Source organism: Heptranchias perlo, chromosome 25, assembly GCF_035084215.1.
Source record: "Heptranchias perlo isolate sHepPer1 chromosome 25, sHepPer1.hap1, whole genome shotgun sequence".
NCBI lineage: Eukaryota > Metazoa > Chordata > Chondrichthyes > Hexanchiformes > Hexanchidae > Heptranchias > Heptranchias perlo.
Window position 1 is genome coordinate 15,580,731 of NC_090349.1, and position 14,411 is coordinate 15,595,141.

General features: G+C 43.4%; 1 protein-coding gene across 1 annotated transcript in view; it reads right to left on the bottom strand.

Annotated features, from left to right (window-relative positions):
• The window catches only part of LOC137342057 (coiled-coil domain-containing protein 60-like), an 86,424-nt gene extending 75,881 nt beyond the window's left edge, over window positions 1-10,543 (bottom strand). Inside the window, exons 1-3 of the mRNA XM_068005685.1 lie at window positions 10,496-10,543; window positions 10,101-10,390; window positions 3,094-3,183 (exon numbers count right to left, since the gene is read on the bottom strand). Coding sequence (XP_067861786.1) covers window positions 3,094-3,183; window positions 10,101-10,388 — 378 coding nt within the window. The 5' untranslated portion in view covers window positions 10,389-10,390; window positions 10,496-10,543. The remainder of the gene's footprint in view (window positions 1-3,093; window positions 3,184-10,100; window positions 10,391-10,495) is intronic.
• Window positions 10,544-14,411: the final 3,868 nt, after the last annotated feature.

Sequence of the window (14,411 nt, forward strand, 5' to 3'; positions counted from 1 at the left end):
TACAAATCGATGCTGACTGTCCTTGATTAACCCGTGCCTTTCTAAATGACGATTAATACTGTCCCTCAGAATTTTTTCCAATAATTTGCCCACCACCGAAGTTAGGCTGATTGGCCTGTAATTACTCGGACTATCCCTTTCTCCCTTCTTAAACAAAAGTCAACGTTAGCAGTACTCCAGTACCATGCCTGTAGCCAGAAAGGCTTGGAAAATGATGGCTAGAGCCTCCGCTATTTCCTCTCTTGCTTCTCTTAACAGCCTGGGATACTTTTCATCCAGGCATGGCGATTTATCTACTTTCAAAAATGCTAAACCCCTTAGTACTTCCTCTCTCACTATGTTTATCACATCCAATATTTCACACTCCTCCTCCTTAACTACAACATCTGCATCGTCTCCCTCTTTCGTGAAGACAGACACAAAGTATTCATTAAGAACCATACCCATGTCTTCTGCCTCCACACACAGGTTACCTTTTTGGTCTCTAATAGGCTCTACTCCTTCCTTACTTATCCTCTTACTCTTAATGTATTTATAAAACATCTTTGGGTTTTCCTTGATTTTACTTGCCAATATTTTTTCATGCCCCCTCTTTGCTTTCCTAATTTCCTTTTTAATTTCACCACTGCACTTTCTATACTCCTCTAGGCTTTCTGCAGTATTGGGCTCTCAGTAGCTGACATCAGCTTCCCTTTTTTGCCTTATACCCTGTATGCTCTTTGACAACCAGGGGGCTCTAGATTTGGGAGTCCCACCCGTTTCCTTTGTGGGAACATATTTGCTCTGAACCCTCACTATCTCCTCCTTGAATGCCTCCCACTGCTCTTCGGAAGCCTCCAAAAGCTTGTGAATTTAAAATAAAATTGCTGGACTATAACTTGGTGTTGTAAAATTGTTTACAATTCCCACTGCTCTGACACTGATTCACCTTCAAGTAGCTGTTTCCAGTCCACTTTTGCCAAATCACATCTTAGCTTAGTAAAATTGGCCTTGTCCCAATTGAGGACTTTTACTTCTGGTTTATTTTTGTCCTTTTCCATAACCACGCTAAATCTAACTGAATTATGATCACTACAACCAAAATGCTCTCCCACTGATACCCCTTCCACCTGCTCAGCTTCATTCCCTAAAACTAAGTCCAGAACTGCCCCCTCTTGTTGGGCTTGCTATGTACTGACTAAAAAAGTTCTCCTGAATGCAATTTAAGAATTCTGCTCCCTCTATACCTTTTACACTGTTTGTATCCCAGTTAATATTAGCGTAGTTGAAATCCCCTACGATTACTGCCCTATTGTTTTTGCACTTCTCAGGAATTTGCCTACATATTTGCTCTTCTATCTCCCTGACTGTTTGGGGGTCTATAGTACACTCCCAGCAGTGTGACTGCCCCTTTATTGTTTTTCAGTTCCACCCATATGGCCTCATTTGATGATCCTTCTAACATAGCATCCCTCCTCACAGCTGTAATTGTTTCTTTAACTAATATTGCGACCCCCCCCCCCCCCCTCCTTTTTTATCCCCCTGCTATCTTGTCTGAAAACCCTGTAACCAGGAACGTTGAACTGTCATTCCTGCCCTTCTTAAAGCCATGTTTCAGTAATAGCTATGATGTTTAGTAATAGTTATGGGCTTCTCAGGCCTAAGAAACCATCTCAAATACCTGGGTAAATTTAGTAATGTTTAGAGGTGTAGGATTGAACAGGTTACCTCTTCAACTCGTCAAGCACCACTAGACAGCAGAACATTTCCTGTGCTTGACTGCTAAACAAACCATTAGCATTACAAGTAGGGGCAAAACCAGCCGGCACCAGACAGCTTTTTCTAGTGTACTAATTGCACCAAAGTCAAATATCAAAAATAAGACCAAAAGAAAGAGGGCTTCACAGGTTCAATTATTAAACACTCAACTTTTCCTTCATTAACAATCGTGTTAATGCATTTCTATGAAAATAGATTTGCATAGCTATCAAAAAATGAGTACGTGCAATTCTGAGTTGGTACTGAGCCAAGAAAGACCACAAAAGTCCTCTGTCTCCTACTGAGTTAGCCCTCAGCCAGGGCAGTAGTCAGGCTGCTACAATTGTCCTCAGCACCCCTGGGCTCAAAAGGGAGGAAGGAAAATGAAAACACTGCTATGCTCCTGATCATTATCCAGTACCTATTGCTGGAAAGTGCGAGTGTGTGCATGATGGGCAAGGACAGCAGCAGACTCGGTTGTGATGTCCAGTCCCACTCCCCTAGATGAAGAGCCCACCAACACTAGGCCTCCAAATTTCCCTGGTACTAGCAGCATACCTGAGGTAGATACACAATTAGTAGAAGCAGGGATGGGGTGGAAAACAGGGTGGAACCTAGTCTCCACGTTGAAGATCTTGTCATGAGTTTCCTGTGAAGACAGGGATGGGCAGACATCCTGTCCGCCTCCGAAGGCACAGCATTGAAAAAAGAGGCAGGGCCAACAGGATGGCATCATCTGCTAGACGTCCCGCCACTCACACCTCCTAAGCCCCAATTGTTGGATGCTGACAAGATGTAGTCCAATGCAGTGGAGTTACAGAAGTGGAGCCCACAGGGCTATTCCATGCCAGGGTCGTGGCCTGGATTACTGCCTGTACCATTTAAAATGGCCACACGATAAAGAGATCTGATTTCATTGTGGCCTAAACTATTTAGCCGATGTTACCGGCTTTGCTCCCTCTCACTCCAATAGGCACTCAAGATGCACCAATACTGGCATATGCACCTGCCTGATTTATTTAAATAGCTTGACCCTGGAAACTCTGGTGGGGTTAGGCATCACAATTCCTGCTCCATCATAGTTACAGCAGCAGAGCGGGACTGCGGATATTCGGGACTTTACTGTATAAACAGATGAAGAGTCGCAACTGGGTGAGGGACCAGAAGCGTCCACTGACTGTAGGACCATATCCCAGCAAGGGTCAGTATCTCCAGGGAAGAGGCAGGGACAAAATAATAACAACTGAACGTGAAGTCTTGTTACTTAGTTCAATTGTACACAGATCGTGAAGCCAACAGCTTCCTATAGCCAGGTCCAACACTTTTTAAAATCAAACAGTTTTACATCAAGGTTACCTTGCTCTCTTTTGACGTGTTTGGGGAGCTTAAGCATTTTGCTTCTTCAGGTTTTTCCTCTGTAGGACTGGTAGTCTCATCAATCACGGCCTGGACAAAGAAAAAGGAAAGTGAAGTGAAGCCTCTCGAGTGCTGGAAGAACTCTTTGCCCAGCTGTTCAAAGATGTACTGATTTTCCTTTACTGTCACATGCTGACTGGAATGGACAATGGCTGCGACAGTGCCTCACATACTAAAGAAAACAAGAAAAGCTGGGATTGTTCTCCTTGGAGCAGAGTAGGTGAAGGGGAGATTTAATAGAGGTGTTCAAAATTATGAGTGGTTTTGATAGAGTAAATGAGGAGAAACTGTTTCCACTGGCAAGAGAATCAGTAACTAGAGGACACAGATTTAAGGTAATTGGCAAAAGAACCAGAGGGGAGATGAGAATTTTTTTTAAAAAACGCAATGAGTTGTTATGATCTGGAATGCATTGCCTGAAAGGGTGGTGGAAGCTCATTCAATTGTAACTTTCAAAAAGGGAATTGGATAAATATATGAAGGGGAAAACTTTGCAAGGCTACGGGGAAAGAGCAGGGGAGTGGGACTAATTGGATAGCTCTCCCAAAGAGCCGCCACATGCACGATGGGCTGAATTGCCTCCTTCTGTGCTGTATGATTCTATGAAGTCAATTGCAGTGGTACACGTAACACAGCTCAAGCACCGCTAGCAGCAAAGCTTTATTTACTCCACCAATGTCTCGCAGTACAGCTCCAGCCTCAAGTGCCTTTGGGCTTCCTCAGCAGCTGCGGCTCCCTTTTGCAAACACCAGCATTTTAAGAGGCTGAAATGAAACACCACAAACTCAAAACACTCACCCAGGCAATAAATAACACTGATGGTGCACAAGGACGTTAGATTGTACAGGACCGGAAGAGTTCCATTTGGCTGCTCCTTACACAGAAATTACAATACAGGAAACTGGCTGTTTGGTCCAACCATTTCATGTTGGCGCTTATCATCCACATAAGCATTAATCTTAATCCCATGTACCTGTTCTGCTCTCATATCCCTTCATTCCCCTTTCCACCAACCACCTATTCAACCTATTCTTAAATGTTAAGTTAAAAAAAGTGACAAAAATGAAATATTTTCCATGGTTTCTACTTTCTTCACTAATGTTTCTCACCATAAAATAGGTTTTTAAAGTGCCTTATTCAACATGGAGGTTACACATTCACTTAATAGCAAACAAATCTGCAGAGAAATAAAACACACACAGTTAGACTTTGAAAGGACAAAGCATCCTTAAATTGCTAACATGTTAACTGCAAAGTTGTTAAGCGTACATCTCCCACTAGTAAACAATTTTACAACACCAAGTTATAGTCCAACGATTTTATTTTTAATCCCACAAGCTTTCGGGGGCTTTCCCCTTCCTCAGGCGGTGTGGAAATGAAATGACAATTTCGAATCCTTCGCATTTTAAGATCACATAACAAAGCCTGGTGATTACTGCCCGTTGCCAAGGCAATCACAATGAGCAGACAGAAAGGTGTCATCTAAAAGGCCACTGAATATACAACCCCCCAAAAAAAGAGAGACAGAACGAAGACAGTCAATGACCCGTTATATTAAAAACAGATAACATTTGTTCGCTGGTGAGGTTACGTGTAGTGTGACATGAACCCAAGATCCTGGTTGAGGCCGTCCTCATTGGTGCGGAACTTGGCTATTAATTTCTGCTCGACGATTTTGCGTTGTCGTGTGTCTCGAAGGCCGCCTTGGAGTATGTTTACCCGAAGGTCGGTGGCTGAATGTCCATGACTGCTGAAGTGTTCCCCGACAGGGAGAGAACCCTCCTGTTTGGCGATTGTTGCGCGGTGTCCGTTCATCCGTTGTCGCAGCGTCTGCATGGTCTCGCCAATGTACCATGCTCTGGGGCATCCTTTCCTGCAACGTATGAGGTAGACAACGTTGGCCGAGTCACAGGAGTATGAACCGTGCACCTGGTGGGTGGTGTCCTCTCGTGTGATGGTGGTATCTGTGTCGATGATCTGGCATGTCTTGCAGAGGTTACCGTGGCAGGGTTGTGTGGTGTCGTGGACGCTGTTCTCCTGAAGGCTGGGTAATTTGCTGCGAACTATGGTTTGTTTGAGGTTGGGTGGCTGTTTAAAGGCGAGTAGTGGAGGTGTGGGGATGGCCATAGCGAGGTGTTCGTCATCATTGATGACATGTTGAAGGCTGCGGAGAACATGGCGTAGTTTCTCCGCTCCGGGGAAGTACTGGACGACGAAGGGTACTCTGTTGGTTGCGTCCCGTGTTAGTCTTCTGAGGAGGTCTACGCGATTTTTCGCTGTGGCCCGTCGGAACTGTCAATCGATGAGTCGAGCATCATATCCCGTTCTTACTAGGGCGTCTTTCAGCGTCTGTAGGTGTCCATCGCGTTCCTCCTCGTCTGAGCAGACCCTGTGTATTCGCAGGGCCTGTCCATAGGGGATGGCCTCTTTGACGTGGTTAGGGTGGAAGCTGGAAAAGTGGAGCATTGTGAGATTGTCCGTGGGCTTGCGGTAGAGTGAGGTGCTGAGGTGCCCGTCTTTGATGGAGATTCGTGTGTCCAAGAAAGAAACTGATTCTGAGGAGTAGTCCATGGTGAGCTTGATAGTGGGATGGAACTTGTTGATGTTATCGTGTAGTCTCTTTAGTGATTCCTCACCGTGGGTCCATAGAAAGAAAATGTCGTCGATGTGTCTGGTGTATAGTGTTGGTTGGAGGTCCTGTGCAGTGAAGAAGTCCTGCTCGAACTTGTGCATGAAAATGTTGGCGTATTGGGGTGCGAATTTGGTCCCCATGGCTGTTCCGTGTGTTTGGGTAAAGAACTGGTTATTGAAGGTGAAGACATTGTGATCCAGGATGAGTTGTAGGATGGCGTCTGGAGATTGGCTGTTGTTGGTGTTGAGTATTGATGCTGTTGCAGCGATGCCGTCATCGTGGGGGATACTGGTGTATAGTGCCGAGACGTCCATCGTGGTGAGAAGTGTTCCTGGTTCAACAGGTCCGTGGGTACTGAGTTTTTGTAGAAAGTCTGTAGTGTCGCGACAGAAGCTGGGGGTTCCCTGCACGATGGGTTTCAGGATGCCCTCGATGTATCCAGAGAGGTTCTCACACAGGGTTCCATTGCCTGATACATGGGACGCAACCAACAGAGTACCCTTCGTCGTCCAGTACTTCCCCGGAGCGGAGAAACTACGCCATGTTCTCCGCAGCCTTCAACATGTCATCAATGATGACGAACACCTCGCTATGGCCATCCCCACACCTCCACTACTCGCCTTTAAACAGCCACCCAACCTCAAACAAACCATAGTTCGCAGCAAATTACCCAGCCTTCAGGAGAACAGCGTCCACGACACCACACAACCCTGCCACGGTAACCTCTGCAAGACATGCCAGATCATCGACACAGATACCACCATCACACGAGAGGACACCACCCACCAGGTGCACGGTTCATACTCCTGTGACTCGGCCAACGTTGTCTACCTCATACGTTGCAGGAAAGGATGCCCCAGAGCATGGTACATTGGCGAGACCATGCAGACGCTGCGACAACGGATGAACGGACACCGCGCAACAATCGCCAAACAGGAGGGTTCTCTCCCTGTCGGGGAACACTTCAGCAGTCATGGACATTCAGCCACCGACCTTCGGGTAAACATACTCCAAGGCGGCCTTCGAGACACACGACAACGCAAAATCGTCGAGCAGAAATTAATAGCCAAGTTCCGCACCCATGAGGACGGCCTCAACCGGGATCTTGGGTTCATGTCACACTACACGTAACCCCACCAGCGAACAAATGTTATCTGTTTTTAATATAACGGGTCATTGAATGTCTTCGTTCTGTCTCTCTCTCTTTTTTTTTGGGGGGTTGTATATTCAGTGGCCTTTTAGTTGACACCTTTCTGTCTGCTCATTGTGATTGCCTTGGCAACGGGCAGTAATCACCAGGCTTTGTTATGTGATCTTAAAATGCGAAGGATTCGAAATTGTCATTTCATTTCCACACCGCCTGAGGAAGGGGAAAGCCCCCGAAAGCTTGTGGGATTAAAAATAAAATTGTTGGACTATAACTTGGTGTTGTAAAATTGTTTACAATTGTTAACCCCAGTCCATCACCGGCATCTCCACATCATCTCCCACTAGAACATTTCTTGATTACCATTCGAATGATTGGTATCTCCTCTACACTCTGTTATTGTTACGTCATAGTGTAATCAACCTTGTAAATGTCATTAGAATGAATTGCTTTTATATCAAGAGGGGAATCCTGCAGATAAATGCCACAGAATTGCCAACTTTTACTCAGGTTGGTTGTGGTCTGACCTTGGGGCTCTCGGATGGAGCACGGTTACATAGTATGTGCCTGTGAGACAGTATCCTGTTGATCTGCTAAATAATCAGCATTTATTTTATCCCAAGTTCTGAAAAAAAAGTCTTCAAAAGGCACACATCAGACTGTTTGCCCCTTCATGAACTGGCTTCAGGCTTCTGTTTTTGATTGACCCTTGACCCCTCTGTCTTTGCAAACTACAGCCCCATCTCCAATCTCCCTTTTCTCTCCAAAATCCTTGAATGTGTTTTTTGTCTCCCAAATCTGTGCCCATCTTTCCCACAATTTCATTTGAATCTCTCCAATCAGTTTTCTGCCTATGCCACAGCACTAAAGTGGCCTTTATCGAAATCACAAATAACATCCTCTTTGACTGCGACTGTGGTGAATTAACCTTCCTTATCCTCCTCGACCTTTCGGCAGCCTTTGACATCGTAAATCACACTATCCTTCTTCAATGCCTCTCCTCCATTGTCTGTCTCAGTGGGACTGCCCTTGCAGGTACTTTGTATACATTTTGTCCGCATTAGAACAGTGACTGCACTTCAAAAGTACCTCATTGGCTATGAAGCACTATGGGATGCGATGAGATCACAGGCGTTATATAAATGTGCAACGTCACACATAAAATCACAAATACATTTATCATTAAATAAATCAATTGAAATACTATTAGCACTCTAGAGTAATTCTATCTGAATCAAAGTAACATCTCTTCATTTATTCTCGTTAAGATACATACTGGTCAAGCAGCACAACGTTCGTGCAAGCAAAACTTCCAAGTATATACCCACCTCCACAGACACTGCCAGAATAAAACTCACCAATACTTCGCATTCATTATCACCACAATTCTACAAAATATCTCTAGCTGCGCTGGCAGTGATCAAAGAGGATTTATTTCACACTGACAATGCTAAACTGAATAATGAGTACAAAAATTCTTTATGTGAATACCTCATTTTTCACCAAAAACAAAGACATACACCACACAATGTCACACATGGCGTTACACTTGAGAATAGATTCTGCTGTGCAAAGAAAGGTTTCTTAGTAATGATATGGAATTACTTTGCATAAATTTAGTTCCTATTTTAAATCAATACCTAGATGTAACTGTTAATCATTTTAATTACACATGGCATAAATGGAATAAATGATGAGGAGCTACTGATTATGAACATCACACTTGTTGGCTATCAGATCAGCCCAATGGTGGGATATACATCAGGTCCCACAACTCCTCACCATGTACCTTTACACTGATTTTATGGTAACAGCTAATCAAGTTTACAAACTGAGCAAGCTCCTGGGTTCACCCTACCCACATCCCACCTGATCAATGCGGGTTGTAGCTATGGAAAACAGAAGAGTAAAAAATAAATCACACTCACGAGGGGCAAAATTCCACAAAGAACTGGCCCTTATTTTCGGCCTAGTGCCAATAGTTGATTGGCATACAACAATCTGGTGTTCCACAAGGATCGGTGCTGGGACCACTGTTGTTCACCATTTACATCAACTATTTGGATTTGGAAATCGGAGGTACAATTTCAAAATTTGCAGACGACACCAAATTGAGGGGTGTAGTTAATACAAAGGAAGAACGCATCAAAATGCAAGAGGACATTGAAGAACTTGCTGAATGGGCATGTAATTGGCACATTAGTTTCAATGTAGACAAGTGTGAGGTGGTGCATTTTGGTAGGAAGGATAAGGAGGCTACATACTGCTTGGATAATAAGAGTCTAAATGGGATAGAGGAGCAAATGGATCTGGGGTGCAGATACACAAATCATTAAGAGTAGCGACACAGGTTAATAAGGCCATAAAAAAGGCCAAATAAGCACTAGGGTTCATTTCTAGGGAGATAGAATTGAAAAGCAAAGAAGTAATGTTAAACTTGTATAGAACCTTGGTTGGACCACACTTGGAGTACTGTGCACAGTTCTGGTCTCCATATTATAATAAGGATATAGCGGCATTGGAGAGGGTGCAAAAAGGATTTATAAGGATGATACCAGAACTGAGAGGGTATACTTATCAGGAAAGGCCAAACAGACTGGAGCTCTTTTCTCTAGAAGGCTGAGGGGTGACCTGGTAGAGGCTTTTAAGATAATGATAGGGTGGACGTAGAGAAAATGTTTCCACTTGTGGGGGAGTCCAAAACTAGAGGTCATAAATATTAAAAAGTCACTAATAAATCCAATAGGGAATTCAGGAGAAACTTCTTTACCCAAAAAGTGGTAAGAATGTGGAACTATACCATAAGGAGTAGTTGAGGAAAATAGCATAGATGCATTTAAGGGGAAGCTAGGTAAGCACACAAGGAAGAAGAGAATAGAAGGGTATTTTGATAGGGTTCGATGAAGTAGGGAGAGAGAAGGCTTGTGTGCAGCATAAATGCCAGCATAGACCAGTTGGACCAAATGGCCTGCTTCTGTGCTGTAGTTTCAATGTAATCTTCAAACTTCCAGCTTCACCACTGACCTCATTGTGAATTATAGGGGAAAAGTTCCATAACTATTTGTTCCTTTGAAGAAGAGGTTGTGATTATGTTGTGCATGTGTGTGGGTGTGGTGTATGTTTGTGTGTGGCTACACTCCAGAGTGATGTTGAAGCTTTGGTTCTGACCTGATCGAGCTGCCCCAGCGAGTGCAGGGTGAGTTTCCTGGGCTCCAGGTGGAGGGGCTGGCCGATCTCCTGATAGGGTTTCCAGCAGACCGACCGGTAGCCCTGCTGGCTCAGTTGCTTCTGCCGCCTCCGGTAATTCTCTCGGAAAACTTGTTCTCTGCTCGGCTCGCAGGGGCTGTAGACGGTCAGACTCCGAGCCTTCACCTTCAACCCTTTGGAAGGAGGGAAGGGCAGAGGCGTTATCATCACGAAACTCCGCGGGTCCAGGGTTTTACAGCCTGTGGGCATGGCTGAGAAGAGAAAAAAAACTTTTAAAAAGTTATTAAAAGTTTCTAAAAAGTTTCGTTTCTTTGCAATTTCCAACGTTAACCGTTTTTTAAAAACTCTGAACCTACTGTAACCCTGTGTAAAGTAATTAAAGAGCTGTTTCAACAATGTTTCTGTCCCAGGTTTCTTTAGTTTCCCTGGGTTACAGCAAAGCCGCGGCTGGGCGCGCTCAACTCCAGGTAAAGGGGATCTATTCTCTAAACCGTCCACTTCAGTGCATCATAGGCGCTTTAATTTCCACTTTGAAAAAATCGAAATCAAATTTGAATCAAAAAGCACGTTTTCCAAATTACTACATCGTTTTTCTTATTATTTGTGTCAAATGCAAATATGTTTCTCTTTATTCCTCCCCCCCCTAAAAATGTGGTATAGTCTGTATTGCAGAGTTGGCGGGTGGATTTGACCTGAGTGTTGTGAGGTAAAGGATTGATTGACTTTAATGGTGTGAGCAAGAGCAGGAAAATAATTTGGAACCCACCTAACACAAAATGCTGGAACTACTCAGCATGTCAGGCAACATCCGTGGAGAAAGAAACAGAGTTAACGTTTCAGATCGATGACATTTCGTCGGAACTGTGTAATGAATGAGTACTCCATGATAAAGTCTGACAATAACATTCAGTATTTGTCTGGAAAAAGTCACCCCCCCCCGTATATGAATATTTTAAAACATATATAAATTAATGCTTTTAAAAAAAAATAGCATAAGCGGATTGTCCCCTCATCAAGGCTCCTGTCTTGGTTTCAATTCAAAGGCTAAGCCCTGAAAGATCACAAGGCAAATACAAATAAGAACGGCCATTTAGCACATGTAGTCCCCTGTCATAGCATCCAACTGTTTCCTAAACGATTCCAGGGTTTTTGCCAACACTCCCTACCCAGTTGTCTATCCTGACTTCAATCCTAAACTTGCCTTTTAATAGCTTGAAGCTGTGTCTACTTGTTCTACTGTCATGGTTTAATTTGAAATAATTTTCCACATCTATATTTTCCATATCATTTACTCTCATAAATATAAGATAGTCACTAATAAATCCAATAAAGAATTCAGGAGAAACTACCCAGAGAGTGGTTAGAATGTGGAATTTGCAACCACATGGAGTAGTTGAGGTGAATAGCATAAATGCATTTAAGGGGAAGCTAGATAAGTACATGAAGGAGAAAGGAATAGAAGGATATTCAGATAGGATGAGATGAAATAGGGTGGGAGGGTGCATGTGTGGAGCATAAACACTGGCATAGATCAGTTGAGCGGAATGGCCTGTTTCTGTGCCGTAAATTTCTATGTAATTTTATACCTCTATAAAGTCATCACTCAGTTGCCTCCTTTCAAGTTGAAAAATCTTTTTGCTAAAACCTTATCACAAGATGAGGGCTCCCAATAGCTCAGTGGGTAAGTGGAGTGCTTTTTGTGGTACCTACTCATGCATACAAGGAAGATCACAGGTTTCATCCCTAGTCAGCATTGAGTCAGTCAGGCTGGTGGTGGGATGTCACAATTGGCCTTAGCACCCCTGGGCTGGAGAAGAGAAACATCACCTTTACTGGAAAGTGAATTTGTGTCACTTTCTAGTAATCCTATTGGCTGCAGCTAATCATGTGACTGATATGATTGTGGTCTGATTAGCGAGACTCTGGACCAGTGACTCGCCCTATTTTGTCCACCAAGACTGTCTCTCTGACTGTCATTCCTCATAAATCCATGTTCAAGTAGATCTGATTCCTTCCCTGCCTTGAAACAGAATTTGGATCTCTCTCCTTCCCAGCCTGGAGCCCAGACAGATCATGGGCCAGTGCTGTAGTTCAGAGCATAGGTGGAGTCTGGGAGGGAAAGCACTTGGGCGAATACAGAGTCGATGAGTTGAAGTTTGTGACGTGTTTAAGCTGATTGGGGTTGGGTTATGTCACATCTTGCATCTTATTGTTGATAGTCCTGGCAATGAAGGATACTGGACCATTTAAATCCAATTAAATTAATAGACATGATAGGTAGACATGACATCACTACTGACATTTTTCTAATATAATAATAAAAATTTAATTTTATTATTGAGCCGATGAATATTCTTTTCAGCTGTTAAGTAAAGATCCACAGTAGTTTTATGTTTTCAGCTGCACAATAATATATGTTCGCAAGCTGTGGAAATCTGTAGAGTTTGAGGAAACTGATTCCAAAGTCTGTTTAATGAAATTATTATTTTGTTAAAGTTGTGTACCGGATTTTGAAAACCTTGTGTTAGCCACGCATACAATTGTGGGATGGTACAATGATTTGTATTCAGCACACAGGCACAGTGAGATGGCAAAATAAATGCACCACGTTTCTTGTCACTTATTTCTCAGATTCCTCCAGAATGTGTAAAACTCCCAACAGTGTGTTCAGTGCCTTATTACTGTCACTCTCTGTAATGCCGGTTCATTAGGAATGGAATTTGGAGCGTATTGTTCATTCCCTGCATTACATTATTTTTGACTACTCCTACACTGAAATATGCAACTGCCTCACTCTAAATTGTTACTTCCGTCTGATTAACAGAGTCCCCATGTGTCAGAAATATATATCACCACAAAGCAATGATTTGATAGCATCACTGGGCAATATTTCACATGTTTATAAGAAACTGCAGATCAAGTCATGTGAATCTTTAGCAGTCTGGTCGAGAATGAATATTGATGTCAATAGGGAAAAGAGTGTGCAAAGTGAAAAAGATGTGGCTGTGTTTTTTGATTCCTTTTTCATCTAATTTTCTTTGCTTTCCTCCTGTCCTCTCCTGACTCCTACGGGGGTTGAGTTTCAAGTGTGCGAGCCTGCAGCAGTCTGATCAGCTATTCTTCATGAGTCAATCGAAACAGTAAATGTCAAAGCTGAGTCTGATCCTGTCCTCGCCCTTCGTCCGCACATGAACACCCAGCGGGATTCACTGAATAACGATCGAGTAGAAACCGTGGCTGATTTTTAGTGACAAGGACTAGATCGGATATGAAAATACAATCTATGGAAACACATATGTTGCTTTGTCTTGAGAGGTTGGCAATTACATTTATTTAAAGTTGGCTGCATTAGAGGGGACTGGATGACACGGTGGGTTAGCACATTAGCCTTTGACCTAGAATCGCAGTACAGCTGTGGCTCAGTGGGTAGCACTTTTGTCTCTGAGTCAGAAGGTTATGGTTTCAAGTCCCACTCCAGGGACTTGAGCACAAAATCCAGGCTGATACTCCAATGCAGTACTGAGGGAGTGCTGTACCGTTGGAGGTGCTGTCTTTCGGATGAGACGTTAATACCGAGGCCCCATCTGTTTTCTCGGGTGGATGTAAAAGATCCCATGGCACTATTTCGAAGAGGAGCAGGGGAATTCTCCCTGGTGTCCTGACCAACATTTAACCCTCCACCAACACCACTAAAAAAACAAATTATCTGGTCATTATCATATTGCTGTTTGTGGGACCTTGCTGTGTGCAAATTGGCTGCTGCATTTCCTACATTACAACAGTGACTACACTGCAAAAAAGTACTTTATTGGCTGTAAAGTGCTTTGGGATGTCCTGAGATCATAGAAGGTGCTATATAAATGCAAGTCTTTCTTTCTTTCATAGAATCATACAGCACAGAAGGAGGCCATTTAGCCCATCGTGACAGTGCTGACTCTTTGAAAGAGCTATCCAATTAGACCCACTGCCCTGCTCTTTCCCCATAGCCCTGCAAATTTTTCCTTTTCAAATATATATCCAATTCCCTTTTGAAAGGGAATTGAATCTGCTTCCGCCATCCTTTCAGGCAGTGCATTCCAGATCATAACAACTTTCCGTGTAAATAAATTTCTCCTTATCTCCCCTCTGATTCTTTTTCCAATTACCTTAAATCTGTGTCCTCTGGTTACCAACCCATCTGCCCAGGAAAATAGATTCCCTCTACCTACTCTATCAAAAACCTTCATAATTTTGAACAACTCTTTTAAATCTTCCCTTAACCTTCTCTGCTCT